Below are 15,126 nucleotides of genomic sequence, written 5' to 3'. Positions count from 1 at the left end.
TTTTCGCATTCGATCTCGTAAAGGTTACAGAGACTTTTAAATAATCTCTTTTCCTCGTTCTTTCGATAGTATGATTTGACAGATCCAATTTCTATAGCTAGTGCACGAACCTCTTGCTTAAAAAGCTCCCAAGCAGCGAATACTGCAATCCTTTAGAAAAAGAATTTCTCACTGCCTCTTTAACTCTATGATTGAATTCCTGATCATTTAGGATGTCCGAGTTCATCTTCCAAAGTGCCCACTGTGGTCGGAAGTGAGTTCGGCGGCTTGCGCCAATTTTTGCGATAACAATACAGTGATCCGAAAATGAAACTGGCTCAGTGCTGCACGAAATTTCTCGAGGTAGGAGTGATGAAGATATGTAAATTCGATCAAGGCGAGCAGAAGAGCTTCCCTGAAGTCGAGTATACGCAGTTACTTGACCGAAAGTACCGATGTCAATGAGCCCTGCATTATCTATGATACCACTTAAAACTTCACCACTCCTGTCTCGGTGACTATTAGGATTGTTGCGATCACTAGGATCGCATACACAGTTAAAGTCGCCCATTAGTACAGTGAAATAATCACAGTTAATTAGATTGGACATATCTTCAAATAACTGAACCCGTTTTGAAATCTCATTGAATGCATACAAGTTGATAATACGCCACGGCACTCATGCAACACAAAATCGCAGCATATGTACCTGCCTTCACTGTCAACGTGAGTAGTAATTGCTGTACAGGGTAGACTCTTTCTCAGAAACAACCAGCAGCCCGCAGACAGACCCTTTGCGTGTGAACGCAAACGTTATAGTCGGACAGGAAGGGCCGTAGGGCCTTCTCAGTGTCTTCGTCACTCTCGATCTTGTCTCCTGGATGGCGACAAAATCGAGTCGTTTCCTTGTAAAAAGCTTGCGGAGCTGAGCCTGTTTCTGGAAAGACCTAAGGCCACGAACATTCATGTTGCAAAATTGAGTCGCTCGGACTGCGCCATGATGTCTACCAACAGTATGCTTACTGTCCCTTGTGATCACTTGTATAGGTCACCGCCGACGGTGAGGCTTCTCTTGAACCCCCACCAGGCCTCCTCGATCGTGACCGCCGACAATTTCCGTTGTGTTTCGATGTTCGGCGACGGCGCACCTGAAACCTGTCGGCGCTTCCGTAAAAGGGCTAGTCAATACAGTAAGACAGCGTTTCCTTTCATATTTTGTTGTCGCGTATTCACGGAAGACGCGATCTTCCTTTCAAAATCAAGCTTGCTTTCTTTATTAGATACACCCAAAGGTTTGGCGGCAACGAATGAAATGCCCAAAATGGGAAGAGTGCTAAGTGTCTTTAAGAATTCCGTCTTAACTCCGAAAAATATCAAATGGACCGAGGAACAGGGTACAGTTTGACGGCTGTTACTGTCAATTTTTAATAGCCGTTTCTCGCCCTTGCTACTGATCAACTTGTACAGAAGCTTTACGATTCGATAAACACGCGCCTACATGAATTCATACGGGGTAGTTTTCTCGCGCGAGCGACAATATATTGCGGAGCAGGCGTGCCTGTATTCTGATTGCAGTTCTATCGATCACTACAACTATAAAACCGCTCAGCAAAAACAAATGCAATTTGTTGAAAAAAGATGCCGGTGCGTTAGTTCACTAACGCGTACCAGTTGACACGTATATGTTTTGACGTATGAGTCAGAGAAGTACCGGCGAGTGCGGCCGGCTGCTTTCGGTGAGCCTGCGTTCGTTGCTGAAAGCGAGTCGCATCGATGGTCATCGCTCCTTGTGCGCACACACGTACGCAAGAAAAAACGGTTTTTTTAAATTAACGGATGTCCAGACTATACTTACAGTAATTCTTACACGTTGGAATTGCGTGTGCTTAAACCAAGAAGCGCCGGTGGCATGTACACGGACTCGGCCGGTACGCTAGCCGAACGCTCGCTGGGAGCCGCACTGGGTTAGGACCGATCTCGGCGCAGATGAGTTGCGATGGTTTGAGGTTCTGCATTTCGGCCTCGGAACCTTTTTAACTGTTACCTAACGTATAGGTGAAGTAAGTGGAAGTGCACGAATTGACCGAGATGCGTTTCCGGTGTGGCGATATCGAACGACGGCTCTTTTTCTGGCCTCCGTTGGGAGAGGTCGCGAAGCCAGAGCTCATTTACTTCTTGCCAACTGCACGGCGATGTAACGATTTGCTCTGTATGTTCGGACCGACGCCTCGAGACTTATAAACGTTACAATATGAAGTCATTACCGCAACATCACGGATGCAAACTGATATAGATGCGCGGCATGCACAAAATGTGTATTCATTGCTGCTATATGCTCCGCAAAACGACGCTATTGGCACTGCATGAATAAATAAAGCATGCTAGAAAGAAAAATGATCATCGCTGGATGCTCTTGGTTATTAACATATTGTTCTCCACATTCGACAGGGAAACATTAAAATTGACCGTGATTTCACTTCACGTATATCAATAGTGCGCATCTCATCGTCTTTCTCTGCCGCCAGAATTTGTGACACATGTTTGGGACCCGTTAGGATAGCATCTGGCGGTACCATTGAATCAAACATTCGATATTGAATCATACCAAAACATTCCGCCGCGCACAATACTGAAAGCAGCGCGGCACTGGCAGAAACAGTACAGGCTCCAGTATGTGCCAGCACATGCCAGTGAGAATTCCAGCGCTTCCCAGTGAGCGCCAGCGTCACAGCGGCAAAGCCAGTGCCGATACCAGTGCCACCCAGCTCTTTCCCAGTGCGTTCACTGGAGTCCCAGTAAATCCGAGCGTATACCAGTGTTCCCAGTGCGACCCAGTGCCAAAAAACGTACTGGTATCACGCTTGGGTACTGGAACGACGCTGGTTTTTGCAATAGGGAATGCGCGATGTGCGAACCTCGGCCAGTGTTTCTCCTTTTTCGTCTGCTTGGAATATTCTCTTTTGCTCATTATCTTGCTTTGAGGAAGCTTTCCGACGTGATGACGCGCTTTAGTGATTGCTCGATGTCATGGCGTGCTGATTTTTGCCATTGACACCACTTGTCTTGAATGTCACTTCTTGTCACTTGAGTGGTTCAAGCAATTTTGAGCATTGTGTTTTGTATACTTCTTGTCACATGAGTGGTTCAAGTACTTTGAACATTGTGTTTTGTATCTCGTGTTTATGGCAGGGCAGCTTTTTAAATGTGAAGCACTGACACATCAGCACGAGCCCAGAGCTCGATATTGCCCTTGTTTGCTTGCTTTGTGACCTGTGGTGCGACTCGATGCAAGATGATTCTACAAAGTAACACGCGGCATCATTGCCGCGGGGTTATATTATCTATGTCCGCGAGGAGTAGCGTCTTTGTCTCTTAATTCTTCTCTTCTGTCCAAATTAGCGCAGTGCGTTGTAACAACCCTGTTATTAATTCGCCAAGCTGATAACTTTAATGGTTCTTCATATGTAATTACGTCATGTGCTCACAGTGATACGCTTAGATGGTTCTTTATGCAATTATGTCACCTGCCCACGGTGAATTCTGCTCACGTCATACATTACTGCGACTTCACGTCGTTCTTCACGGAGCTTATGTTAATTTACATGCAAAGGAAGGCATTCTGAACGCGTTTAGCGTTTTAGAAATGTGTAATTTTGCACGTGTTATTGGTAAATCACACTGTGTATGATGTGGTGAAGCCAAAAATCTTAAATATGCAATTTTCTCTATATGAAGCGTATGCACATGTTGGCACCTGAGCGTGACCAAGTGGTCACTTCTCAGAACAGTGGTTTGCTTGCTGCAAATGGAAACCTTACCAACTACGAAAGCATAGCGTTCTGCCGCGAAGTTCTGTTTTTTCCTGTGCAAACACTAAAAGCCACTTCCATTAGGGCATTTACCTTCCTTATTTAACCAACAAGATACCTCGCATCTCGGTCGACAACATGAAATTTTTTTAACAAGCGACTAAACAAGCTAGGCCGATCCAGGAAATAGTGCTGGCAGTGGTGCAGTCGTGTTTATTTTCGACTGTATTGGCACTGACAATGTCCGTACCGTTAAATTTACCTACTAGTCAACTAACTCTCAGCGTTTGTCGCTATAACACCTGCATTTTTATATTTATCGCGACTCGCCACGACGCTCTGGAGATTTGAAAGGACCGTTTTTGACTAAGAGCTGTGATACTCAGTTCCCACGTGCTCCAAATCCGCAGGTAGTCGCCAAAGAACGTTGTGTTAAGAAATTCACCGTGACCGTGGACTGGACTTGTAATTTACTCTCACTGTCCATATGTGTATGGAACTTACTCTTTCGATGCATTGCTAAATGTACGACTTAAGAGGACCGGTTGAAGTTCAATGTTGCTTTAACTTTTTCAAAATGCGAAGAAGCTCACATTTTGGGCGGTTAAGCGATTCAGTGTATTCATAGGTCAGTTTGCTGCGTTGAGGTACGAGGGCGATTAGACGCTCTTTGCTTTCTCCTTTGCATAGCTTTGATTTATGCTCTCGTTGCACCCATTTGTCATTGCAGGGTGACAATTGACGCTGGGACTTCTCAAGATGGCGACCCAAGCATCACGACTGAGACGTAAGTGACTTTGCAAGGCATTGAACACTTTGACGACGCTGCACGTCGAATGCTTCTCTGTGCCGAAAGGCCAGGCATTACTACACTGACGAAAGTGTTCCTGTCTGTGAAACAGAAACCAAATTTTCTTGTCTAATGGATACCTCCAGTTTGCATCAGCGATACATAATCTGCTTACAAAGATCTGTCCTTGGTTTTCGTTACTTTTCAAAATAAAATTTTCACTCGCCAGAGCGTTATTCATCTTAACGTTTCCAATCTGGTTGTATCTGATTCACTCGACTAAGGGCACTTTTTCTACGTTTTTTGTTCTCCAGCTGTACAGGATGTGATGTCGTGTGCACTAAGACTTCTGCTATACCAGTGATCTCTCTTATGAGCTAATGAGATCGTTCAAATGCGCTGCTATATTTTTTTAGCGTTAGATAGCTCGTTTTGCAGAAATTCCGCTGTCGGCGTTGTTGGTTGCGAGCGAAAAACAGCGTTGTCCGTGAGCGAAAATTCGAGATAGATGGAAATAAAGAAATCTTCGGTTCGAGTGTGAATCGAACCCAGGCCGTATTCGAGGTGAGCCGGTGTTCTCCACGGAACCACGCCCGTGCTGGAACTTGCTTCGGGAAAAAACACTATACGAACGTTATACAGTGCGAGGAGTGTCATTAACACATGTAATATTGCGTGGCAGAAGCGTGGCAATTGCGGAACGAGCGGTTTGGTTAAAGGCCCACCAGCTACAAGATACACTAGCATAATTAATTATCGTTATCTACAGCAGCATCAACAACGTGTGCAGCTGCACAGGTGCGCGTGTTGCCTTACGGATGCGTAGTGGGTAATTGGCCAACTCGCAGAAAGCAGAGTTATGTCGTAGTGGGCACTTCGCAACTATACTTAGATAGGTATTCTAAGAAGTTTGAAAGAGCCAATTTACAGGTGCACGGACGTTCCTTTCGTTGCGGTACGTTTTAGGTCTCCACCGAGAAGCGAAGCGAGGCTAGCGATTGAGAAGACGATGCGTACACGATCCGACTACACTATAGCGCTTTACTTTTGAAGGCCTCCAAGTTTTTTTTAAGTACAAGAACCATCAAATGAGACTCAGTAGAAACCACATAATGTGACGTAACGCCATTCAGCGCTGGTAATTAGCCCGCTTGGTATACGATATCTCTCCTACTTGGACGCATGGGTCTGTGGCATGTAACCATCAATGTTATCAATCATCAGCCCCTTTTGTGTTATATGCAGGACGTATTTCTCCTCACAATCTCCAATTGCCACATTGTTGCACTAGCTGATTCATTTCTATGACCGCAAACTAGCTAATTTTATGACAACGCCTAATTCTGGTGCTGTTTCTGACCGCGTTCCACACCTTGACACTTTCTCTGTCACTCTTGCTGAACACCGTCACCTGTCCAATATAGTTCTATTTTTTTCTAAGGAACTTAATGACTCTCTGACGCTTGTTCCGAACGCAGGACAACCATCGGAATGACTCTAGAGAACAGCCGTGACACGGACGCTGTTGACTTGCATAGGAATGAGGTTATGTCTTCTCCAGAAGTCGGAGGCGCAGCAACTCGGTGAGCCAGTTATATAAACACATATGAATATTCGCAGCATGTATAAGGAAGCAGTAATTTAGAATCCGGCAGTGTGCAGTTTCACATATTGCCTGACATAGTTCTCAGTCTTTTAAGCGTTAATGTGATGCACTCGGTCCTTGGTAATATCACAGCAATAATATGGCAAAGTTGGCAGCAAGTTGCGATGAGAATAGACTGACCAAGGTGACCATTCGTACTCTGACATGTTCTTCTTCAAAAGTGCCTAACAAGATTGCTCGGCTAAAGCACGCTTGTGTAAAAGTAACCTATAAAGGCAAAATTTCACCGAACGCACTTTAGAGTGCAGCTTGTTGTTCTGGCGATGCCCTTAGGTCTCCCTGAAAATTCATGGATGAACATTCACATTGATCGCATAACGCATTCATCTTGACTAATCTCTTCTACCGCGACTAATCGTTCAAGCTTACATGAATTAAGAAAGTTGCATTATTGATGTCCCTGCTAGCCAATAAGTTGTCGCTCAAAGAGCTCCTATGCGCCCAGATAAAAAAAGTGTAGCCATTAATTCCAGTGGAAATCTATGAGGAAACACTGTTAAGCCAGACGCTACAGGGCTCGATGTCGGAAATAACCAATGTCGGTTTGGAGGTCTTGCCGTAGCAGCGAGCGGAAGACTCGCCTCTACCAGCCATAGCGACCGTTGTAGAAATAGGGATAAGTAAAATAAAAAGGGATAAATTGTTCAAAACAAGTCTTAGTTGTCATTGCTTGTAGTGCTTCCTTGAAAAAAAATAATGTGTAATGGCCATGAAGTCGCTTCGTTACTTTCAGAAAAAGGTTAAAGCTCTTAGTGAACGCTTTAGCGCAAGCCACCTAGAAATGTTACCATGTGAAGCATAAACAAATCACACTAACATTTTTAAGAGTGGAGCTCTTCAAGCTTTTCGCTGTAATCAGGTATCATCACGTAACAACACGTTAAGAAAATTATGTAACATCATGTAAGAACTAGTCGCGTGACTAAAATCACGTAACATGATGTAAGTAGTCACGATGCATGTTCCAGCCGAAACCACGTGACGCGTGCGCATTGCGGGGAGCCGACTGAGACTGGACAAGAATATCCAAGTCTAGCCATACTGATTACTACTAGCAAAAACTTAGCATCTCTAGCAAAAGCTTGGCATTACTAGCAAAACTTAGCTAGGTCGAACACTAGCTCCGCTATTGGTTCTAGTCTTGCGCTGCTAGCGCAAGCTGCGCACTTTTTTTGTTAAAGCATTTAGAGCACCAACAAACCTAATATCAATAGACATCCGGTGGGTTTGACGAGCTTAATTCGAGAACGCGGGTTTGATTCCGCGTACGTCCATGGCAGTCGAATTTTGATACGCGTGAAATGCAGGACCACTTATGTGCTCTAATTTAGAGGCAAGGTGATCAAACTTAATCTGACAAATTGGTCAAACGTAATCTGCAGTCCCAATCTATGGTTTGCTTAATAATCATATGGTGGTTTTGACACGTGAAACACCGGAAGGTCATTTCTAATTTTACAAGCTGCTCGCGAGAACCAATCACTGTCACACAGATATAAGGTGTTAGTATGCGTATGACCATGCACCATGACATTTCTTGCTAAGAAGACAGTTAGATATGCTATGGTGTTTATTGAACTATGTGAACAAAGCTGTCACTTTTGCAAAATTTTAGTGAAAGTAACAGTTGAAAGGTCTACTACTGAAACCTCAGAAGAAAAGAATAAGCTCTGTGCTTTACTTACCAGTGGCAGCAAATACAGTGAGCTGCCCGAAATTTTAAAGGAGTTCTCGGATTCGAAGCTGCGTAGATGTTGGTTATAGGCTCTGCAATTTGCTGTTGTAAGTAACCAGCGCTAATCTCCTTTCCAGGAGGCAGCGGCGCCGAGATCTAGATTTTGACGATGACGACGACAGTACATTGCGGGCTCAAGAGGCATCGCTGCAGAAAAGCCTGGACACTTGCATGAGGCATTTGGTGGCCATGAAGCCGGGATCCTCGACGACACCCCAGCGACAGGATACCTCTCGGGACGAGTGCCACGACCACGCACTGTCGATCGCTGCCAGGTTGCGTCGTCTGGACGACGTAGCGCTGCCGCAGGTACTGCACCGCATCAGCGCCATCCTGCTGGAATTCGGTGTGTGACGAGAGATCTGACTGATGAACGTGGTGATCCTTGTAGTGTATGTGCTTAAGTGCGTTTGACTTCGTTTTCATCTGCTAAAGGGACATGATGAATAATCTGAGCGCAACTGGATTATTGCGTCGTCATTGCAAGCTGCGCGGCGGCGTAGAACTGTGGCGGATATCCTAATGTGACATCCACAAAACTTTCTTTCGCCTCGTTCGTACTCTTGTGGAGTGATGATGTGGTGAAAGCGTGTGTGCTGCTCGGTTATTGACCTGCGTTATTGGCAGAGATATTAAGCTTTGTTGTTTCTGAAAGCATGGAAGCAAGGTCCAATATGGACGGCGACTATCTGTGGTGTAGCTTAAAGGCCGAACCACATGCAGTGTTTTTGCCGGCGTTATCTGGCGCTGCGTCTCTCGGCGTCGTCACATAAACGCCGCCAAAGAGGGCGACGAACCACATCAGAAGCGCTGAGGCCAGCGCAAGGCCAGCGTCGCACATTGTGAACAAAGGGAATAAACCTTAAAACTGGCAAAGCAATGTGCAGTTGTCGTCCATGGACCAACAAGAAATATTGCTGATTATAGCTTTTATGCCTCATTTGCAGTTTTGCAGTGCGAAAAACCAGTCACAGTGCTGCCGAAAGGGCTATCTTCCTTTATTTTACTCGTAGCGCCAACTACTGAGACTAAGAAGACCACAAGCTAGTAATATATGGCCTCTGAGCTTGAAGTTGTCCGACATCTTTGTCGCCACGTATTCGGGCAATACACTCATTCCTGCTAAGCCTACCGATGAACTTGAGTATGGCTCTCGGAAGCAGTTTAAAGATGTCACGAGCGCTTTGCTGTCGAAGCTTCCAGGGAACAAGCTAAGTCAAATACAAGCGTCAGTTGAGAACTTGCGGGCCGCACAGTGCAAGGCGATGACTTAATAGATCCGAGGCGGCGGCAGCCATTTTGGCCGCATTGACGATGCCATTACGTAGGTTGAAGTCGCTGGCAGCCGCGCGCTGATTGGTTCTGTGTCCACCGAACTGCTTCCGGCGTCATCTCCGATCCTGCAGATGTCTGGGACGTCCTAAGGTGGAGGTGTCGGCCACCGTCAACGCTAGCATCGACGCCGAGTGACGCCGGGGAACGAAACGCCGGAAAGACGCTGGCAAAAACGCCACATGTGGTTCGGCCTTAAAGGTGCAAGTTGCTACAGAGGTACTCAGACGTTGTGTACCATACAAAACAAATCTAGTTTACACTGTTTTTTACGTAGAGGCTCCACTTTTGAGACATCCCCACAATACTCTGTCAGTTCGGGGACGTTGATGTCATGTGTTCCATTCTTTTTAGAAATGTTTGCGGTGTATTTTACTGCTGTTCTTGAGCGTACCATGTAAATAACCGGTAGGCTGCCTACGACGTCATCGCAATGGCACCTCGGAACAAATTTTAGAATTCACTACAAACACGCAATTTCTTGTTTGAATCAAGGTTTACGACGTCCAATTCATTGCGGCTGTTTTCAATACAAAACGGCACCAAAGATGTTCCACGGATAATAAACGATTGCGAATCTGATAATAGAGCGCTCACCACGTACCGTATTCTGGCACACACAACGGCTTTTGCTTATACCGGGTTTCCGAAAGCTTGTAGTAATATCTAGTGAGGTTGCATGTACGCGCAGTTTATAATCGTCAATTTTTAGAGCACCACGATGATTACACATTAAATTAACGCCGGTGCCGTAAATTTACATGAACAGCTCAGGTGAAAATAATTTGTTACTGCAATGAGACCTGTCTGATTCTCCAAGTTCTGCGTCGCCGACACGGGCACTCACATTTGTACTACCTCAGGAAACCCGGTTTGGCGACAAACATACACCATAATACTTCAGCAATAACAAAACCCAACAGATATGCCTGAACGTATAGTCCAGATGGCAACATTGTTTTATGAGTGCCATACATGATTTTACGTTTTCTGCAGCGTTGCAGTACTGAGAATGCATGTTCTACTGGCGATATCTGCGGATGGCACACGTCACAACAGCCGGAATCAATCTGAAATAAATGTGTAGGATGCGCACTTATATCTTTATTGAAACTGGTTGTTAATCGCTCTTTCATAAGAATATTTCAGAATACAAAAGCGAAACGTGTTTTCATAGTAATTACTATATATTAATTTGCACAGTGTATGCTGCAATTGGGCCGGCATGACAGACTTCTACGTGGATGCACCTACGTTGACATGCACAACCACTTTTGCGCCGAGCACCTCGGTACGAGTCCGTTGTGTGTTTGGCAGCCCTGTAGGTTGCTACACGCTTAGTTTCACGAATGGGGGGGCACAGTTCTCAGTGTGCGCCGAGAACGAGTAAAGATGTTACGCTTCCCACTCGTGCGCGATCCGCTGAGTGCTTTGGCGTAGTGCTTCGCCGCACCGCTGCTGTGTGGTGGCGCAATCCTGGGGATGGTAAAATCGAGGAACCATTAATCGATTAAAATTACGGCGCCAAACGATTAATTGTCATCGATGACCGTCTCTCATTTAACCGATTAATTGAATAAAGCTGTTCGATTAATCGATTACAGCACCACCACCACCCAACTCCTCCCCTTGGCCAGAGCGCGTGATCGCGAGTGACGTCGAGACGCAGATATCGAGCGCATCTCTTATTAACCACTAGAGCGCATGTTAGTACACTCATAGAATGAGATCGGAGCCGGAAGCGTCTGTTGGGACTCAGGTCCGATGGGTCTCCATATTGGTAGCTGGCCTCCGTTATCAGACCCATCGTATAACTTTTGCATAGAGGGGAAGCGTTCTTAAAAGAGAACAGAGATTTATTTATTTACGTAGTTACATGAGAGAGAAGGAATGAACTTTTTACAGAAGTATTCGGCTTTTATAGCCCCTAATTCGCAAACACAGACACTCGGGAAGCGATGACAGCAGCTCCCGCCAATCCGGTGTCTTGCCGTCTCAGTGCCCCGCCGGCGAGAAAGGGTAAAGGACCACACAATACACCTGATGAGGGGCATGGTCGAGGACCATGTCCAATTGGGCCGCAACCGCCCTGCACAATGCCAACGCAGGAGTCCCACACTTGGAGTGACCTGATCCCGAGAACTCCCGGCGAGGAAAAGAGTTCGAAGGAGGGGGAGGGGGGGGGGTTGTCGACTTCGGAGGAGATGGCAGCAGTCGTCTTGATCACGTGCAAACTTTTATCTCTGCGTTCGAGCGAAAAATGCAGTGGTTCGATGTGAACGTTTCCAGCGGTGCCATATCGCGCTAACACCACACAAGGAAGGGGTGTCCGCGACTGCCCCGTCGTGTTCTTCGGAACCCGTCCACGGCGGCATTCCTGGCTCGCTCGACCACGCGTGCCTGAGCCCCCTCCAGGAAAATGCGGCACTTCGTGCCTCCGTCGAAGCACCGATCCTTGGAGAAACCTTCTGACTGAAAGGTTCACGCACAATGTCGCCTTCAATGATGAATTCTAGATCCGGTCGTGACAAGACCCACCCTAATAGGTACAGAAATGAACTCGCCCTGATCTCGATAGCCAACGGCGCTCATCTCCAAGCCATCCCCAACTATTCAAGGCCTGGCCAATGCGACAGTTTTGGCACTTTAGTAAACCATTTCGAAGGCAACTAAAAGCTTCGCTTTTAGTTCTCTTCGAAAAGACCTGGCCGGAGGTGGCCCCACCACAAAGAGGCAGAAATGCACTTGTCCACTTCCCTCCGGCTTGCAGTCTACTGCCTTCACCGCCTCGCGCCCTTCTTTCTATTGTGTGCTGGTTAGCCGTCGGCGAAATCATGATGGTCGAAATTCACGTTCAGTGCACGGTTTTTAATAAATATTGGTGTATATAGTGCTCGCTTTTCCATGCTGTAAATCCAAGCAATCGGAAGAGAAGCGCTGTGTGGACGAAGTTCACAGGAGACTCCAAAACGAAGACTGCCAAGTGGAATAAATGTCGTAAGCAGTATGCTAAGCCAGCAACGGAAACCTTGAGATGTGACCTGCGACGCACCCACAATAATAACGTGCCAGAGACTCATCCTCCAAAGAAAGGCGGTCATGACGACGATGACTATGTTGAAGACCCTGCTGCTGCTGAGGGCACGAATCCGTCTTTTCAGGTGAGTTATCAGTCCACCACTATTCAACCAACATCTATCCACTTTTGCTTAAGTTGTCTCTAAAACTGTCACTTTCAATTATGCAGTCCGCCTCAGTGGTACAGTAGTTACGGGCCTCGGCTGCTGATCCGAAGGTCGCGGGTTCGATCCCGGACGCGGCGGTCGCATTTCGGTGGAGGCGAAATGGTAGAAGCTCGTGTACTGTGTGATGTCAGTGCACGTTAAAGAACACCAGATGGTCGAAATTTTCGAAGCTCTCCACTACGGCGTGCCTCGTAATCATATGGTGGTTTTGGCGCGTAAAACCCTAGGTATTATTATTTCGATTATGCAAGACATTTGTCTCTTTTCATTAATTACATACTTGTATCCACATGGTACAGTTAAATCCCCCATTAACGAAAGCCCTCAAGAACGAAATTCTCGCGGAAACGAAGAAATCCAGCTTCCGCGGCGAACGCCCATATAGTTCAACAGATTATCCCTATCTCAGTAGCGAGTAGATTTTAAAAAGCACTCCTGGAAGAATTTATCATTTTGCTAACAGAAGTTCTATGGGGGTTTCCATACGTTCATAATTACCATTTAGATATCACAAATATAATACATACACCTTTTTCGAAGTTCCCACTTTAATTTTATAAATAAATGTTTGTATTGTCCCGTAAAGATGAAACATGAATGGAGCAAGAAGAAGCTAGAAAGAAGCTGGCTGGTGTGCGATTGTGCTAGTCAGCCACGCTTGGTATTTTGACTGTACCTACTTTAGTCTGTAAATACACCTCTCATACATTTCAAAGAGCCCCGGTACGGTATCGCCGAATTCGTCTAGTCTTGGGTACCAGTGTTGTAACTTAGGTTGGCGCACAAAACACAGCGCGTTAACACAATACGCTTGTGCTGTATGTGCCCACCTTCGTCCATAAGTTACAGCGCTTATTACCAACTGGCTCCTATTGCAGCGCTTCTTCCGAGAATTCCTGCTCCCTTTCCAACCCTCCTGTTATCGCTGGCTTGTACATCCTCATAGTGGGTGATGGCACCATTTGATGAAATCAAAATACAAACAATATGATCGGAGATGATGCTCTCGTGGTAGAAGAATTCAGAGGCAGGGGAATCGCTGAAGTCACCTCAGGTTGCCGTTGGGAGGACTTGAAAAAGAGCCAGAACTAACGCTAAGAGTAGCCAAAGTAGCCATGCCATTTGGTTTTGCCGCCAGATTTGTAGCCAAATAGAACAGAAGCGGAGTCGAGTGTTTATTATTAGCAATAAATAATACCATATTGAATAACAAGACAATACAAATTTTCCCCTGTTTGGTCTTGGCTTAGATGAGTTGCAAATAAATGAATAAATTATAATAAATGCAGTGCGCCTGCAAACAGTTGTAGAATAGAGTTCTTGGCAGGTACAGAGTAATTCTGGGACATTTCAACCAAGTCAATAGGAACATTAAGTGTTGAAGCAGTTTTCCTTAAAACCCCGGACCGAATTTGACCATTAGATTTTACATAACACCAGTCTAGTTTCAGAGAGTGAAATCTCGTTGAAGATGAACAGCCCAGCCTCACGCTGTTGTGGATCTCTCTTTTATCAAGTTCACACGAGAATACGCGTTTTCGCATGAGAAACTTGATAGGATCAGCATGGATGGCGGGCAGTGTGCACAGCGTGCTAGCCACGCGTTTGCCAACATGCACGCAACTTCGGCGTTCGGTCTTTGCAGATGCGCCGCGCTCTGCGTTGGTATGCCTCGATGTGCACCTGCCTGAGGACGCGCGAGCAAAGGCTGACACTGGTGGACAGTAAAGCTTGGAAACAGTGTACATTTTCAGCAAATAATAAGAAAATTGGCTACTTAATGCGCTAAAACGGAAGTTCAAACGTAGCCAGAAAGTAGCCGTGGATCCAACTTGCAATTTTCCTCGCCAGACGGGGTCGTAATGCAGCAGGGTTGCCGTTGGTGGCGTTGCCAACGGCAACCTGCATTACAGCAGGTTGCCGTAATGCAGCAATTGGCGCAAAGTCGCCACCAACGGCAACCCTGCTCCTGCCACTTGTCGAAGTTGTTTGTAACTCCGGGAATCATGATAAAGAATATGTGGTATTGTTCTTGCGTGATACTTTACCATCTTATATAGTCCTCAAGAGGCCACTGCGGTGGCCTATAGTTGTTAATGGCGCTCGGATGCTGTCCCAAAATACACGGGTTGATCCCGATCGCGGCGGTCGCATTTCGATGTGGGCTAAAAGCTACAGTGTACTGTGCGACTTCAGTACTCGTTAAATAACCGCAGATAGTCGAAATTATCCGAAGACCTCCACTACGGCGTTTCTCATAGCCTTTGTCGCTTTATGACGTTAAACCCATGAACTAAAGGAACTGCCTCAGAGACCAGTTCAAACCCATGAACTAAAGAAACCGTTCACTGGGCTGTTGTCATCTGAAGGATTCTACGGTGAATCTATGGCTAAGATCGGGGGTGGGGGGAAATGTGTTAGAGATGCTGACGAAAACAAACCAATGGACTGACGTTTCTGTCACCGCTGGTGCTTAGACAGGTGCTCAGCGTGGTCCCACCCTATTAGAGTGGTGCGAAACCCACGCTACGCCATTCACGTGCGCGCGTTTCGCGCCGTCTTGGAGAGAT

At 46.2% G+C, this 15,126-nt stretch overlaps 1 protein-coding gene across 1 annotated transcript; it reads left to right on the top strand.

Moving 5' to 3' along the window:
• Positions 1-212: 212 nt before the first annotated feature.
• LOC119375912 (uncharacterized) lies at positions 213-9,617 on the top strand. The gene is made up of 4 exons (XM_037645936.2): positions 213-253; positions 4,519-4,575; positions 6,057-6,161; positions 8,057-9,617. The coding sequence occupies exons 1-4, from the start codon at positions 213-215 to the stop codon at positions 8,331-8,333; spliced, it is 480 nt and encodes a 159-aa protein (XP_037501864.1). The 3' UTR covers positions 8,334-9,617.
• Positions 9,618-15,126: the final 5,509 nt, after the last annotated feature.

Source organism: Rhipicephalus sanguineus, unplaced genomic scaffold (genome assembly GCF_013339695.2).
Source record: "Rhipicephalus sanguineus isolate Rsan-2018 unplaced genomic scaffold, BIME_Rsan_1.4 Seq1017, whole genome shotgun sequence".
In the NCBI taxonomy this organism is placed as follows: Eukaryota; Metazoa; Arthropoda; class Arachnida; order Ixodida; family Ixodidae; genus Rhipicephalus; species Rhipicephalus sanguineus.
This window is presented reverse-complemented; position numbering and strand designations above follow the sequence as displayed.

Bases quoted from the DNA above. Each gene is read 5' to 3' on its own strand.
- LOC119375912 (XM_037645936.2), top strand. From the start codon at position 213: ATGTCCGAGTTCATCTTCCAAAGTGCCCACTGTGGTCGGAA. The intron at 254-4,518 runs GTGAGTTCGGCG...TTGTCATTGCAG, and splicing joins AGTGCCCACTGTGGTCGGAA to GGTGACAATTGACGCTGGGA. The intron at 6,162-8,056 runs GTGAGCCAGTTA...TCTCCTTTCCAG, and splicing joins GTCGGAGGCGCAGCAACTCG to GAGGCAGCGGCGCCGAGATC.